The 11,198-nt window shown below is 56.3% G+C and overlaps 1 protein-coding gene across 1 annotated transcript in view; it reads left to right on the top strand.

Moving 5' to 3' along the window:
- Positions 1 to 10,780, top strand: part of ADD2 (adducin 2) — a 103,974-nt gene extending 93,194 nt beyond the window's left edge. Inside the window, 2 exon segments of the mRNA XM_029066493.2 lie at positions 3,022 to 3,056; positions 10,739 to 10,780. Of these exon segments, the coding sequence (XP_028922326.1) occupies positions 3,022 to 3,056; position 10,739 (36 nt within the window). The 3' untranslated portion in view covers positions 10,740 to 10,780.
- The last annotated feature ends 418 nt before the right edge of the window (positions 10,781 to 11,198 follow it).

Here is an 11,198-nt window from a genome sequence, read left to right on the forward strand (position 1 = left end):
CTGCCCTCGAGGAGCTGACAGCCTACCCTGTGCATTCGTTCATTCGTTCAGCCGTATCTATTGAGCGCTTACTGCGTGCGAAGCACCGTACTAAGCGCTTAGGAGAGGACAACGTGACATCAGGCACATTCCTTGCCCACAGAGCACCATCCCGAGAGCTTGGGAGAGGACAGTCGTTAGTGGACACGACCCCTTCCCTGAAGGAGCTGACCGCCAGTCTTCTGTGCGCAGGGCACTGTACTGAGCACTTGGAGGAGTCCGTTAGAGTTAGTAGACACCATCCCTGCCTTCAAGGAGCGGACGGTTTGCAGAGCAAGGAGTTGGTCAGAAGATGGGTCTCCTTCTAGGCCAGCCCCCCGTCTCGGGGCAGAGCTTTAGCCGACATTCATGCAATCGATCGTATTTATTGAGCGCTTACTGTGTGCAGAGCCCTGTACTAAGGGCTTGGAAAGTACAATTCGGCAACAGAGAGAGACAATCCCTACCCAACAACGGGCTCACAGTCTAGAGGGGGGAGAGAGACCGCAAAACGAGGATCAGGCGGCGGCAGCATCATTCTCAGTAAATAGAATTATATGCACATCGTTAATAAAAATAAATAGAATTATAGTCATAAATATGTACGTATGTACACAAGTGCTGTGGGGCGGGGAGGGGGAGGTAGAGCAAAGGCAGCGGGTCGAGGCGATGGGGAGGGGAGGGGGAGCAGAGAAAAGAGTTTAGTCTGGGAAGACGGAGAGCTCGGACTCTTCCAAGCGTTCAGTAGAGCGCTCTGCACATAGTGAGCACTCATTAAATGCAGTCGACTCGTGGAGCAGACATTCTAGTTGGGGAGGCTAACAGGTACGTGGCTCGTAAGTGGAATGAGAGGAAAAGCTAGACATCGCTGACGGCGGAAACAGGAGAGTTGAACGGAGTCATTTGGGGTTTTTTATGGTATCTGTTAAGCACTATTTGTTAAACACCTGCTATAGGTCAAGCGCCGTTCTAAACTCGGGGGTAGATACGAGATCATCGGATCGGACGCAGCTCTTGCCCCACACGGGGGTCCCCGGTCCGAGGGGGAGGGAGAACGGGGTATCGAATCCCCGTTTTACAGTGGAGGAAACTGAGGCAGCGAGACGCGAAGGGCGACTCGCCCGAGGTCACGCGGCGAGCGAGCGGCAGAGCCGGGATTAGAATCCGGGTCCTCCGACTCCCGGATCTGGGCTCTGTCCACTTGGCCACGCTGCTTTCCTGCAGTCGGGGAGACGGGAGAAATAAGTAGTCATGGAATATGTAAGTCCTGAGAGGGCAGCAGTGGGTATGGGGTGGGCGCCATCCTGGTTTTGGGTGGGGAGGAAGGCAGCGAGGGCGGTTCTTTGGGGGAAAACCTCCGGAGGAGGATCTGAAGTTGACGCCCGGGGACGTAATGATCCGCCGCGTAACCTGCCGTGTGACCTTGGACAAACCGCTTTTGGCTTCTCTGAGCCTCAGTTACTTCATCTGTAAGAATGGGGATTCGATCCCTGTTCTCTCTCCCCCTCAGAAGGTGAGCCTCAAGTGGGGACAGGAAATAATAATAGTAATAATGATGTTGGTATTTGTTTAAGCGCTTACTATGTGCCAAGCACTGTTCTAAGAGCTGGGTAGATACAAGGTCATCAGGGTGTCCCCACGTGGGGCTCACAGTCTTAGTCCCCATTTTACAGATGGATAACTGAGGCACAGAGAAGTGAAGTGACTTGCCTAAGTCACACGGCTGACGAGTGGCCGAGTCGGGATCTGGACCCATGACCCCTGATTCCCAAGCCCGGACGCCTTCCACTAAGCCACGCTGCTCCTCTGATGTGTCCGACCTGATTAGCTTGGACCCAGCACGGGCCTAGTGGTAGAGCCCGGGCCTGGGAGTCAGAAGGTCCTGGGTTCTGATCCGGCTCCCGCCACTGATCTGCTGTGTGACCTTGGGCCGGTCACTTCACTTTTCTTCACCTCAGTGACCTCATCTGCAAAATGGGGATGAAGAGTGCGAGGCCCCTGTGGACAGGGACTGGGTCCAACCTGATCAGCTTGTATCCACCCCAGCGCTATAGAAACAGTGCTTGACAACATAGTACTCTGATTATTATTCATTCTTATATTCAAATATCAATATTATACCCAAAGAGCTAATCTCCCACATGGGCTTTTTAATCCATCCAGTTCTGGGAACACCACACACTCCCTAGATTCCCAAGAACGTACGGCCAGTCATTCCAGCTCCCCCACGTACCTGCTGAGTGACTTGAGCGAGTCCACATCACTTCTGTGGGCCTCAGAGAAGTGTAAAACCCCCGTGGTTTTACAGGGGTCCTGATGATCTTGTATCTACCCCGGCGCTTAGTACAGTGCTTGGCACAGAGTAGGCCCTTCACAAATTGCACATTTATTATCAGCATTCTTCTTTCTTCTTCTTATTATTATTATCGTATAGCCCAGACCCGAGACCTCTCTCCGGTTTGCCGTTAGCGGGGTGCGTTTGCGGAGGGCTCCGCCATCTTTAAATGACATGGCTTATGAGAAGCAGCGTGGCGTAGTGACTAGAGCCCGGCCTGAAAGTCAAAAGGGCATGGGTTCTAATCCCGGCTCCGCCATTTGTCTGCTGTGTGACCCCGGGCAAGTCACTTCACTTCTCTGTGCCTCAGTTCCCTCATCTGGAAAATGGGGATTGCGACTGTGAGCCCCACGTGGGACGGGGACCGCCTCCAAAACGATTTGCTTGGATCACCCCCCGCAGCGCCGAGCCCAGTGCCTGGCACAGAGTAAGCGCTTAACGAACACCAGGTTGATCACGATGATGATTATTTCCGAGGAGCCGGCCGAGAAGGGGCCGGTTTCCTTTCCCGCGGCCGAACGTCGAGGCGCAGTGTCCGTCGCGGCTGCCTTTGCTGTCGTCTTCGTCGCCGTCGTGCGTGTCGTGCTGATGGCGGTGGTGTCCCGGCCGTCTGCTTTATCTCTGCAACTTTTCCCTTTCTCTCCCCACCTGTGCTTCCTCCGTCCAAGGCGCTTTGCTCCGATTCTGACCGCTTGTCCCCGTAGTAAGTATAGAGAGGCTGCTTACTAACTCGGCCCCTGGCCCCGGGGATGGGGACGGGCGTCGGGGGCTCCTCTCTCAGCCGCCCACTTTTCCGTCTGCGCTGGGGGTCCCCCCCATCCCCCCACGCCCCGTGGCCTTCCAGACTAACGGAAACCGCGTGTCCGAGCGCGAGCCTTTGCGGTGGGGAGGGGACCGGGTGACCACCCCCCAGCGGGACCTTCATGGAAGCCGGCCCGAAGCCTCCCCGTCCAGTGGCCGCCGGGGGGCTGGGCCTGTCCGAGGGGAGAGAGGGACCGGGCCGGCCTGGGCCGGACATCCAGGGGTCTCGGCGAGGCCCGAGCCACCTCCGCCGGCCTGCAAAATGCTTCTGCCCACACCCCATGGGGCCTGGAGGGAGAGGGAGGAGGAGGAGGAGGAAGAGAAGGAGAAGGAGGAGATGGAGGAGGGAGAGAGAGGAGGAGGTGGAAGAGGAAGAGAAGAGGAGAGGGGAGGAAGTAGAGGAGGAAGAGGAGAAAGGAGGAGAAAGAGAAGGTGGAGGAGGAAAAGGAGGAGGAGGAGAAGCAAGAGGAGATGAAGGAGGAGGAGGAGGAGAAGGGGGAAGAGAAGGAGGAGGAGAAAGAGGAAGTGAAGGAGGCGGAGGAGGAGGAGGAGGTGGAGGAAGAAGAGGAGAAAGGAGAAGAAAGAGAACACGGAGGAAGAGGAGGAGGAGAAAGAGAAGGTGGAGGAGGAAGAGGAGGAGGAGGAGAAAGGAGGTGAAGGAGGAAGAGGAGGAGGTGGAGGAGGAGATGGAGGAAAAGGAAGAAGAGGTGATGGAGGAAGGGGAGGAGGAGATGGAGGAGAAGGAGGAGTGGAAAGGAATAAAAGGAAGTCGTGGAGGAGGAGGAGAGAGAAGAGGTGGAGGAGGAAGGAAAGGTGAAAGAGGAGGAGGAGTTGAAGGGGGAAGAGGAAATGAACAAGGAAGAGTAGGAGGAAGAGGAGATACTGTAGCTCCTTTCCTTGTGTACTCTGTTTCCTGCATGCCCGCACGCAATCGCTGCTTTTACATCCGTGTCTTCCGATTCGATCGGTCCATCCGTCGTTGGTATTTATTGCGTGCTTACCACGTGCAGAACGCCGTACCGAGCGGCGCCCGGTCCAACAGAGTCGGTAGACGCGTTCCTTGCCCACAAGGACCTTCCGATCCGGAGGGTCGGATGGGATCGGAAGTCGGACCTTCCTTCCCGGCCGTGCCCCCGCCCCCGCCCCTGCCCCAGCGAGGAGAGGGAGGTGGGCTGGCAGTCCGGGAGGGGCATTCTGGCCCTGGTCCGAGGCTTTGGAGGGCGGGGGGAGGATTCGAGCTTGGGACCCTGCGTGGACGACCCCCTTCTGGGGCAAACGACCACGTTGGAAAGCTTCTTGGGCCAATCATTCATTCATTCATTCGATCCTATTCATTGAGCGCTTACTGCATGCGGCCCCGGACTGAGCTCTTGGGAGAGTCCAGTACGACAGTAAACAGACCCATTCCCTGCCCGCAGCGAGTTTACGGTCTAGCGGGGAAGACGGTTTTCAAATAGAAAGAAAGAGATGACGGAGATGGACAGAAATGAGCCCATCGAGGGCAGGGAATGTGTCCATTTGCCGTTCTGCGGTACTCTCCCAAACGCTTAGTTCAGAGCTTGGCACACAGTAAGTGCCAAATAAATACAACTGATTAAGTTCTGTGTTGGGGGATGAAGAAAGGGAGCCAGTCAGGGCGACGCAGAAGGGCGTGGGAGAAGGGGGAAGGAGGACTCAGTCTGGGGAGGCCTCTGGGAGGAGGTGGGCCTTCAAAAAACCAGGTGGGAGGGGTCAAGAATAAATCTCCATTGAATGAGTTAGGGCAGGAACTAAGCACTCGCTGTGAGGTAAGCATTGTGCTAAGCCCTGGGAGTCTGTCAGGATGATCAGGTCAGACACTGTCCTAGTCCTTCCTAGCTAGTCCCAGGCCGTTTCCACCAGACCACACTGCCCCCCCAACTTCCCTCCCGTTCATTTGGAAGTATTTATTGAGCACCCGATGTGTGCAGAGCAGTGTACTGGGCCCCTACTATGTGCAGAGCACTCTCCCGAGTCCGCCGTGTGCAGAATACCGTCTTGGGCGCCCACGGTGGACAGACCACTGTACTAAATGTCCACTGGTTGCACCGGGTGCCTGCAAACAAACCGTGAAAGTCGAAGGTTCTTTATGGACTGTTTTACGGGCCTGACCCAACCACTCAGTACAGTGTTGGGCACACAGTAAGCGCTCAGTAAATACGATTGACCGATAGTAAGCGCTGAGTAAAACCCTGGAATGATTCCCTGCCCTGAGGGGGTGGCGGTCTAAAGGCCGGGAACAGCTCCTTGTGGGAAGAGGACGCGTCAACCGATTCTGTTGCGTTGGACTCTCCCGAGTGTTTAGTGCGGTGCCCGGCACACAGTGAGCGTTCGGTAAATGCCACGGTTCGATTGATCTCTGGTCTCGCAGATTTCCTTCTCAGATTTCAAGAGGGTCTGCGACTGTCGAGTTGTGGGGAGGAAGACCCTTTTTAGGCGACATTTCAGGAGCAAAATAGTAATAATAATAATGATGGTATTTGAGAAGCGCTTACTATGTGCAAAGCACTGTTCTAAGCGCCGAGCTGTCTGTCCTTGGGAGCCAGGCTCCTGGGGCCTGTGGGGAGGGGACCAGGTTGCCAGGGGCTGCCCCAGCCATCCTCTCTGCCTCCTTGTTTTTTTAATGGTGTTCGTTAAGCGTGTACTGTGTGCCAGGCACCGTACTAAGCGCTGCGGTAGGTACAAGCTAATCAGATCGGACCCGGTCCCCATCCCACGGGCGGCTCACGGTCTCAATCCCCGTTTTGCAGATGAGGGAACCGAGGCCCGGAGATGTGAAGTGCCCAAGGTCGCACGGCAGGCAAGTGGCAGGCCTGGGATTAGAACCCGGGGCCTTCTGATTCCCAGGCCTGGGCTGTATAACAATAATAATGATGGTATTTCTTAAGCTCTTACTATGTGTCAAGCACTGTTCTAAGCGCTGTGATGGATGCAAGCTAATCGGGTTGGACACTGTCCAGGTCCCGCATGGGGCTCAACGGTCTTCATCCCCCTTTTACAGCTGAGGGAACGGAGGCCCAGAGATGTGAAGTGACTTGCCCGAAGTCCCACAGCAGACAAGTGGCAGAGTGAGGATTAGAACCCAGGTCCTTCTGACTCCCAGGCCCGAGCTCTAGCCATCACGCCACACTGCTTCTCCAGCACCGGAGTAGTTACACGATCATCAGGTCCCACTGGGTGGTATTCGTTAAGTGTTTACTATGCGTCAAGCGCTGTTCTAAGCACAAGCTAATCAGGTCCCACGTGGGAAGTACTCGTTAAGTATCTACTGTGTGCCAAGCCCTGTTCTAAGCGCTGGGGAAAATTCAAGATACACAGGTCAGACCCAGTTCCCGTCCCCCACGGGGCTCACGGTCCTCATCCCCATTTTCCAGATGAGGTCACTGAGGCACAGAGAAGCGAGGGACTTGCCCGAGGTCCCACGGCGGGCAAGTGGTGGCGGAGCCGGGATTCGAACCCAGGTCCTTCTGCCTTCCAGGCCCGGGCTCTACCCGCTAAGCCACGGTGCTTCCCTCCTCCTCCTCCTCCCCCGTCAGGATCCTGCTCCAATTCGAGGATCTCAACGCCCGCTTGAGCGGACTGTATTTTTCCTGGAATTAAACGGATTCCTTCGGCCTTTCTTCTCCCGCCCTCTCCCCCTCACCACCCGCCTCCAGGCCCTCTGGGTTTTCTCCTTAATGGTATTTGTTCGGCCCTTACTGCGGCCTGCCTTAACGGCAAGAGGATGTGGGTTCTAATCCCGGCTCCGCCACTTGTCTGCCGTGTGATCTTGGGCAAGTCACTTAACCTCTCTGTGCCTCAGTTCCCTCATCTGTAAAATGGGGATTAAGACTGTGAGTCCCACGTGGGACAACCTGATTACCTTGTATCCACCCCAGAGCTTGGCACATAGGAAGTGCTTGATAAATTCCATAATTACTATTATTATGATGTGCCAGGCACTGTACTAAGCGCTGGAGTGGATACAAGCTAATCAGGTTAGACCCAGTCCCTGTCCCACATGGGGCTCACACTCTTTAATCCCCATTTTCCAGATGAGGGAACTGAGGCCCAGAGAAGTGAAGTGACTGGGCCGAGGTCACACAGCAGACAGATGGTGGAGCCGGGATGAGAAGCCTGGTCCTTCTGACTCCCAGGCCCGGGCTCTATCCACCAGACCACGCTGCTCTGCTCCTTCCCTACTACTACTACTACTACTACTACTAATTATGGCACTTGTTAAGCGCTTACTATATGCAAAGCACTGTTCTAAGCGCTGGGCTAGATACAAGTGAATCAGGTTGGATAGGGTCCCTGAACGACATGAGGCTCCCAGGCTTAATCCCCATTTTCCAGTCGAGTAACTGAGGCCCAGAGACTGGCCTAAAGTCACGCAGCTGACAAGGGGCGGAATTAGAACTCATGACCTTCCTACTCCCAGGCCCGGGCCCTGCCCGTTACGCCACGCTGCTTCTCCTCTGCTTCCTCGGGGTTCTTCCCCAAACAGAGCCCCCGCCTGGGCCCTCCCTCCGTTTTCCTCCTCCTCTTCTCCTCCTCCAACACCCCTGACTTGCGCCCTGGCTCCCGGCGCCCATCTGGACTCAATGCTATTTATTGAGCGCTTACTACGTGCAGAGCACGGTACTCAGCTCGAGGGAGAGGACAGCATGATCAGGCGTGACCCTCCTGCCCCGCGCAGGGGCCGTGCCGCTCCTAAGCTCCCGTCGCCCTCCTGCCCGGTGTCGACGGGGGTCACCGAGGGCCGGTGGCGGCTGACGGCCGCTGATCTGCCGGTCGCTGCCCGCGGTCGCCAGCCGACGTCAGTGTCCTCCAGGCTGGTGATAATGTTGGGATTTGTCAAGCGCTTACTATGTGCAGAGCACCGTTCTAAGCGCCGGGGGAGATACGGGGTCATCGGGTTGGCCCACGTGAGGCTCACGGTCTTCGTCCCCATTTTGCAGATGAGGCCCGGAGAGGTGAGGTGACTCGCCCACAGTCACACGGCTGCCAAGGGGCAGAGCTGGGATTCGAACCCATGACCTCTGGCTCCCAAGCCCGGGCTCTTTCCACTGAGCCACGCTGCTTCTCAACCAAGTTGAGAAGGTCTACCAAGTGGCCGTTGGCTGCCGACCCCTGCTGCTATGCCGGGGGGGCCAGTGGTTGCCAGGGGTGACCGGCAGTCCTAGAGAAGCAGCAGGGCTCAGTGGAAAGAGTCCGGGCTTGGGAGACAGAGGTCATGGGTTCGAATCCCGGCTCCGCCCCTTGGCAGCTGTGTGACTGTGGGCAAGTTACTTCACTTCTCTGGGCCTCAGTGACCTCATCTGTAAAATGGGGATGAAGACTGGGAGCCCCGCGGGGGACGACCTGATGACCCTGTATCTACCCAGCGCTTAGAACAGTGCTCTGCACAGAGTAAGCGCTTACCGAATACCAACATTATTATTTTTATCGATGTGGCGGCAAGGTAGCTGTCGTTCTGCCAGGGGTTGCCCGGGGCAATGCTCTCCGTTATGCCAGTGGCTGCCGTTGGCTGTCCCCCCTACTGCTTAGAACAGTGCTTGGCACATAGTAAGTGCTTAAAAAATGCCATCGTTATTATTATCATTATTTATTGAGTGCTTACTGTGCGCAAAGCACCGTACCAAGCGCTTGGGAAGCAGTGTGGCTCAGTGGCAAGAGCCCAGGCTTGGGAGTCAGAAGCCATGGGTTCTAATCCCGGCTCCGCCACTTGTCCGCTGTGTGACCTTGGGCAAGCTCCTTAACTTCTCTGTGCCTCAGTTCCCTCATCTTAATCTGGGGATTGACTGTGACCCTCATGTGGGACAACCTGATGACCTCGTATCTACTCCAGTTTTTAGAACAGTGCTTGGCGCATAATAAGCGCTTAACAAATGCCAACATTATTATTATTATTATTATTATTATTAATAATCCCGGCTCCACCACTTGTCTGCTGTGTGAACTCGGGCAAGTCACTTCACTTCTCCGGGCCTCAGTTCCCTCATCTGTCAAATGGGGATGAAGATTGGGAGCCCCACGTGGGACGACCTGATTCCCTTCTCCCTACCTCAGTGCTTAGAGCAGTGCTTGGCACGTAGGAAGCGCTTAACAAATGCCAACATTATTATTATTATTATTTTCTCTACCCCAGTGCTTAGAGCAGTGCTTGGCACATAGGAAGCGCTGAACAAATACCAACATTATTATTATTATTATTATTATTATTTTCTCTACCCCAGTGCTTAGACCAGTGCTTGGCACATAGGAAGCGCTGAACAAATACCACGGTTATTATTACTAATGGGGGAGTATGCTCTACCAATAAAGAGACCCATTCCCTGCCCGGTGCCCGTGGGCCAGTGGTGTCCATTCATTCATTCAGTCATTCGATCGTATTTATCGAGCCGCTTCCTGTGCAAGACACTGTGCTGAGCGCTTGGGAGAGGACAGTAGAACAAAACACACATTCCTGCCCACGATGAGCTCACAGTCTAGAGGAGGAGTCGGACATTAATGAAGTGAATGAATAGATAAATAAAGCACAGCCAATGCCCTCCAGTAAGCCCACAGTTGCCAGTGGCTGCTGGCAGTCGGTTGGCCGATATTGTCGATTCATTCATTCATTCCTATTTATAGAGCGCTTACTGTGTGCAGAGCACTGTACTAAGCGCTTCGAAAGGACAATTGGGCAACAGAGAGAGACGATCCCTGCCCGACGACGGGCTCGCGGTCTAGAAGGATGTCGACGTGCCAGTGCCTGCCAATGGTTCTGATTCTTGGCAAGCTGAGTAAAGGAGCCTGGAGGAATCCCCCGTCTTCTACAAGCCCTCTCAACCGCCACCCCCATCGATCCCATCGTTGAGGCTACTTACTGAGCGCTCAGTGGGCGCAGAACACTGAACTGAGCTCTTGGGAGAGTCCAGTACGCAACAGAGTCGGGAGACCCCTTCCCTGTCCAGTGGCAAGAGCCCGGGCTGGGACGTCAAAGGACGTGGGTTCCAATCCCGGCTCCGCCACTTGTCCGCTGTGTGACCTTGGGCAAGCCACTTTACTTCCTGGGCCTCAGTGGCCTCAACTGGAAAATGGGGATTAAAAACTGTGAGCCCCACGTGGGACAACCTGATGACCCCGTATCTCCCCAGCGCTTAGAACGGTGCTCGGCACATAGTAAGCGCTTAACAGATACCGTCGTTATTATTATCGTTATTATTAACAATCTCCCTGCCTCATGTCCACACACTGCCCTTTCCAAATGAAGAAATAATCCGTTCAGTTGTATTTATTGGGCGCTTCTTGTGTGCAGAGCACTGTAACGAGCAGCTTGGGAGAGTCCAGAGTACAATAAGCAGACACGTTCCCTGCCCAAATCAGGCCACGGGGCATAATCCCGGCCCCACCCCGTTGACCTTTCCGACCGGCCCCGGGCCGTTGGGTGCCTTGGGTGGGAGCCAGGCCGTGCCAACGCCGTGCCCACGCTGCGCCAACGCCACCACGGTCCGCCCGCCCCGGCCGGGGAGGGCCCGACCCCGGCTAGGCCTCGCGCCGACGGCCGGGCCCGGGGCGGGGGCGCCTTTGGTTTTTCCGCAGATGCCGCCGAGGAGAGCGATTGGGACCGGGCGGCCCCGCCGGCCCCCCGGCCCCGGCCGGCCGGGGTGGTGGTCAACGGCGAGGAGGACGAGCCGCCGCCGGGCGAGCCCCCGCCGGAGGGGAGACCCAGGCCGACCCCTCCAAGGACAAACCCGAGTCGGGCCCCGGAGAGCCCCGGTCCCAGGATGGCTCGCCCTCCAAATCCCCCTCCAAAAAGAAGAAGAAATTCCGCACCCCTTCTTTCCTGAAGAAGAGCAAGAAGAAGGAGAAAGTGGATTCCTGATCGGTCTCCCCCCCGCCCCGCCCCCCGCCCCCCCCTCGCCCCCCTCCCACGCCTCCCGTCCCGCCGGCCTCCCCCCGGCCATCGAAGGCCGGACGGGGCATGAGGGAAGATCGTCGGCGGGGATGGGCCGCGACCTGCCCTGAGGCCCAGCGGCTTCCGACCCCGGCGACCTCCCGC

Source organism: Ornithorhynchus anatinus, chromosome 5, assembly GCF_004115215.2.
Source record: "Ornithorhynchus anatinus isolate Pmale09 chromosome 5, mOrnAna1.pri.v4, whole genome shotgun sequence".
NCBI classification, from domain to species: Eukaryota; Metazoa; Chordata; class Mammalia; order Monotremata; family Ornithorhynchidae; genus Ornithorhynchus; species Ornithorhynchus anatinus.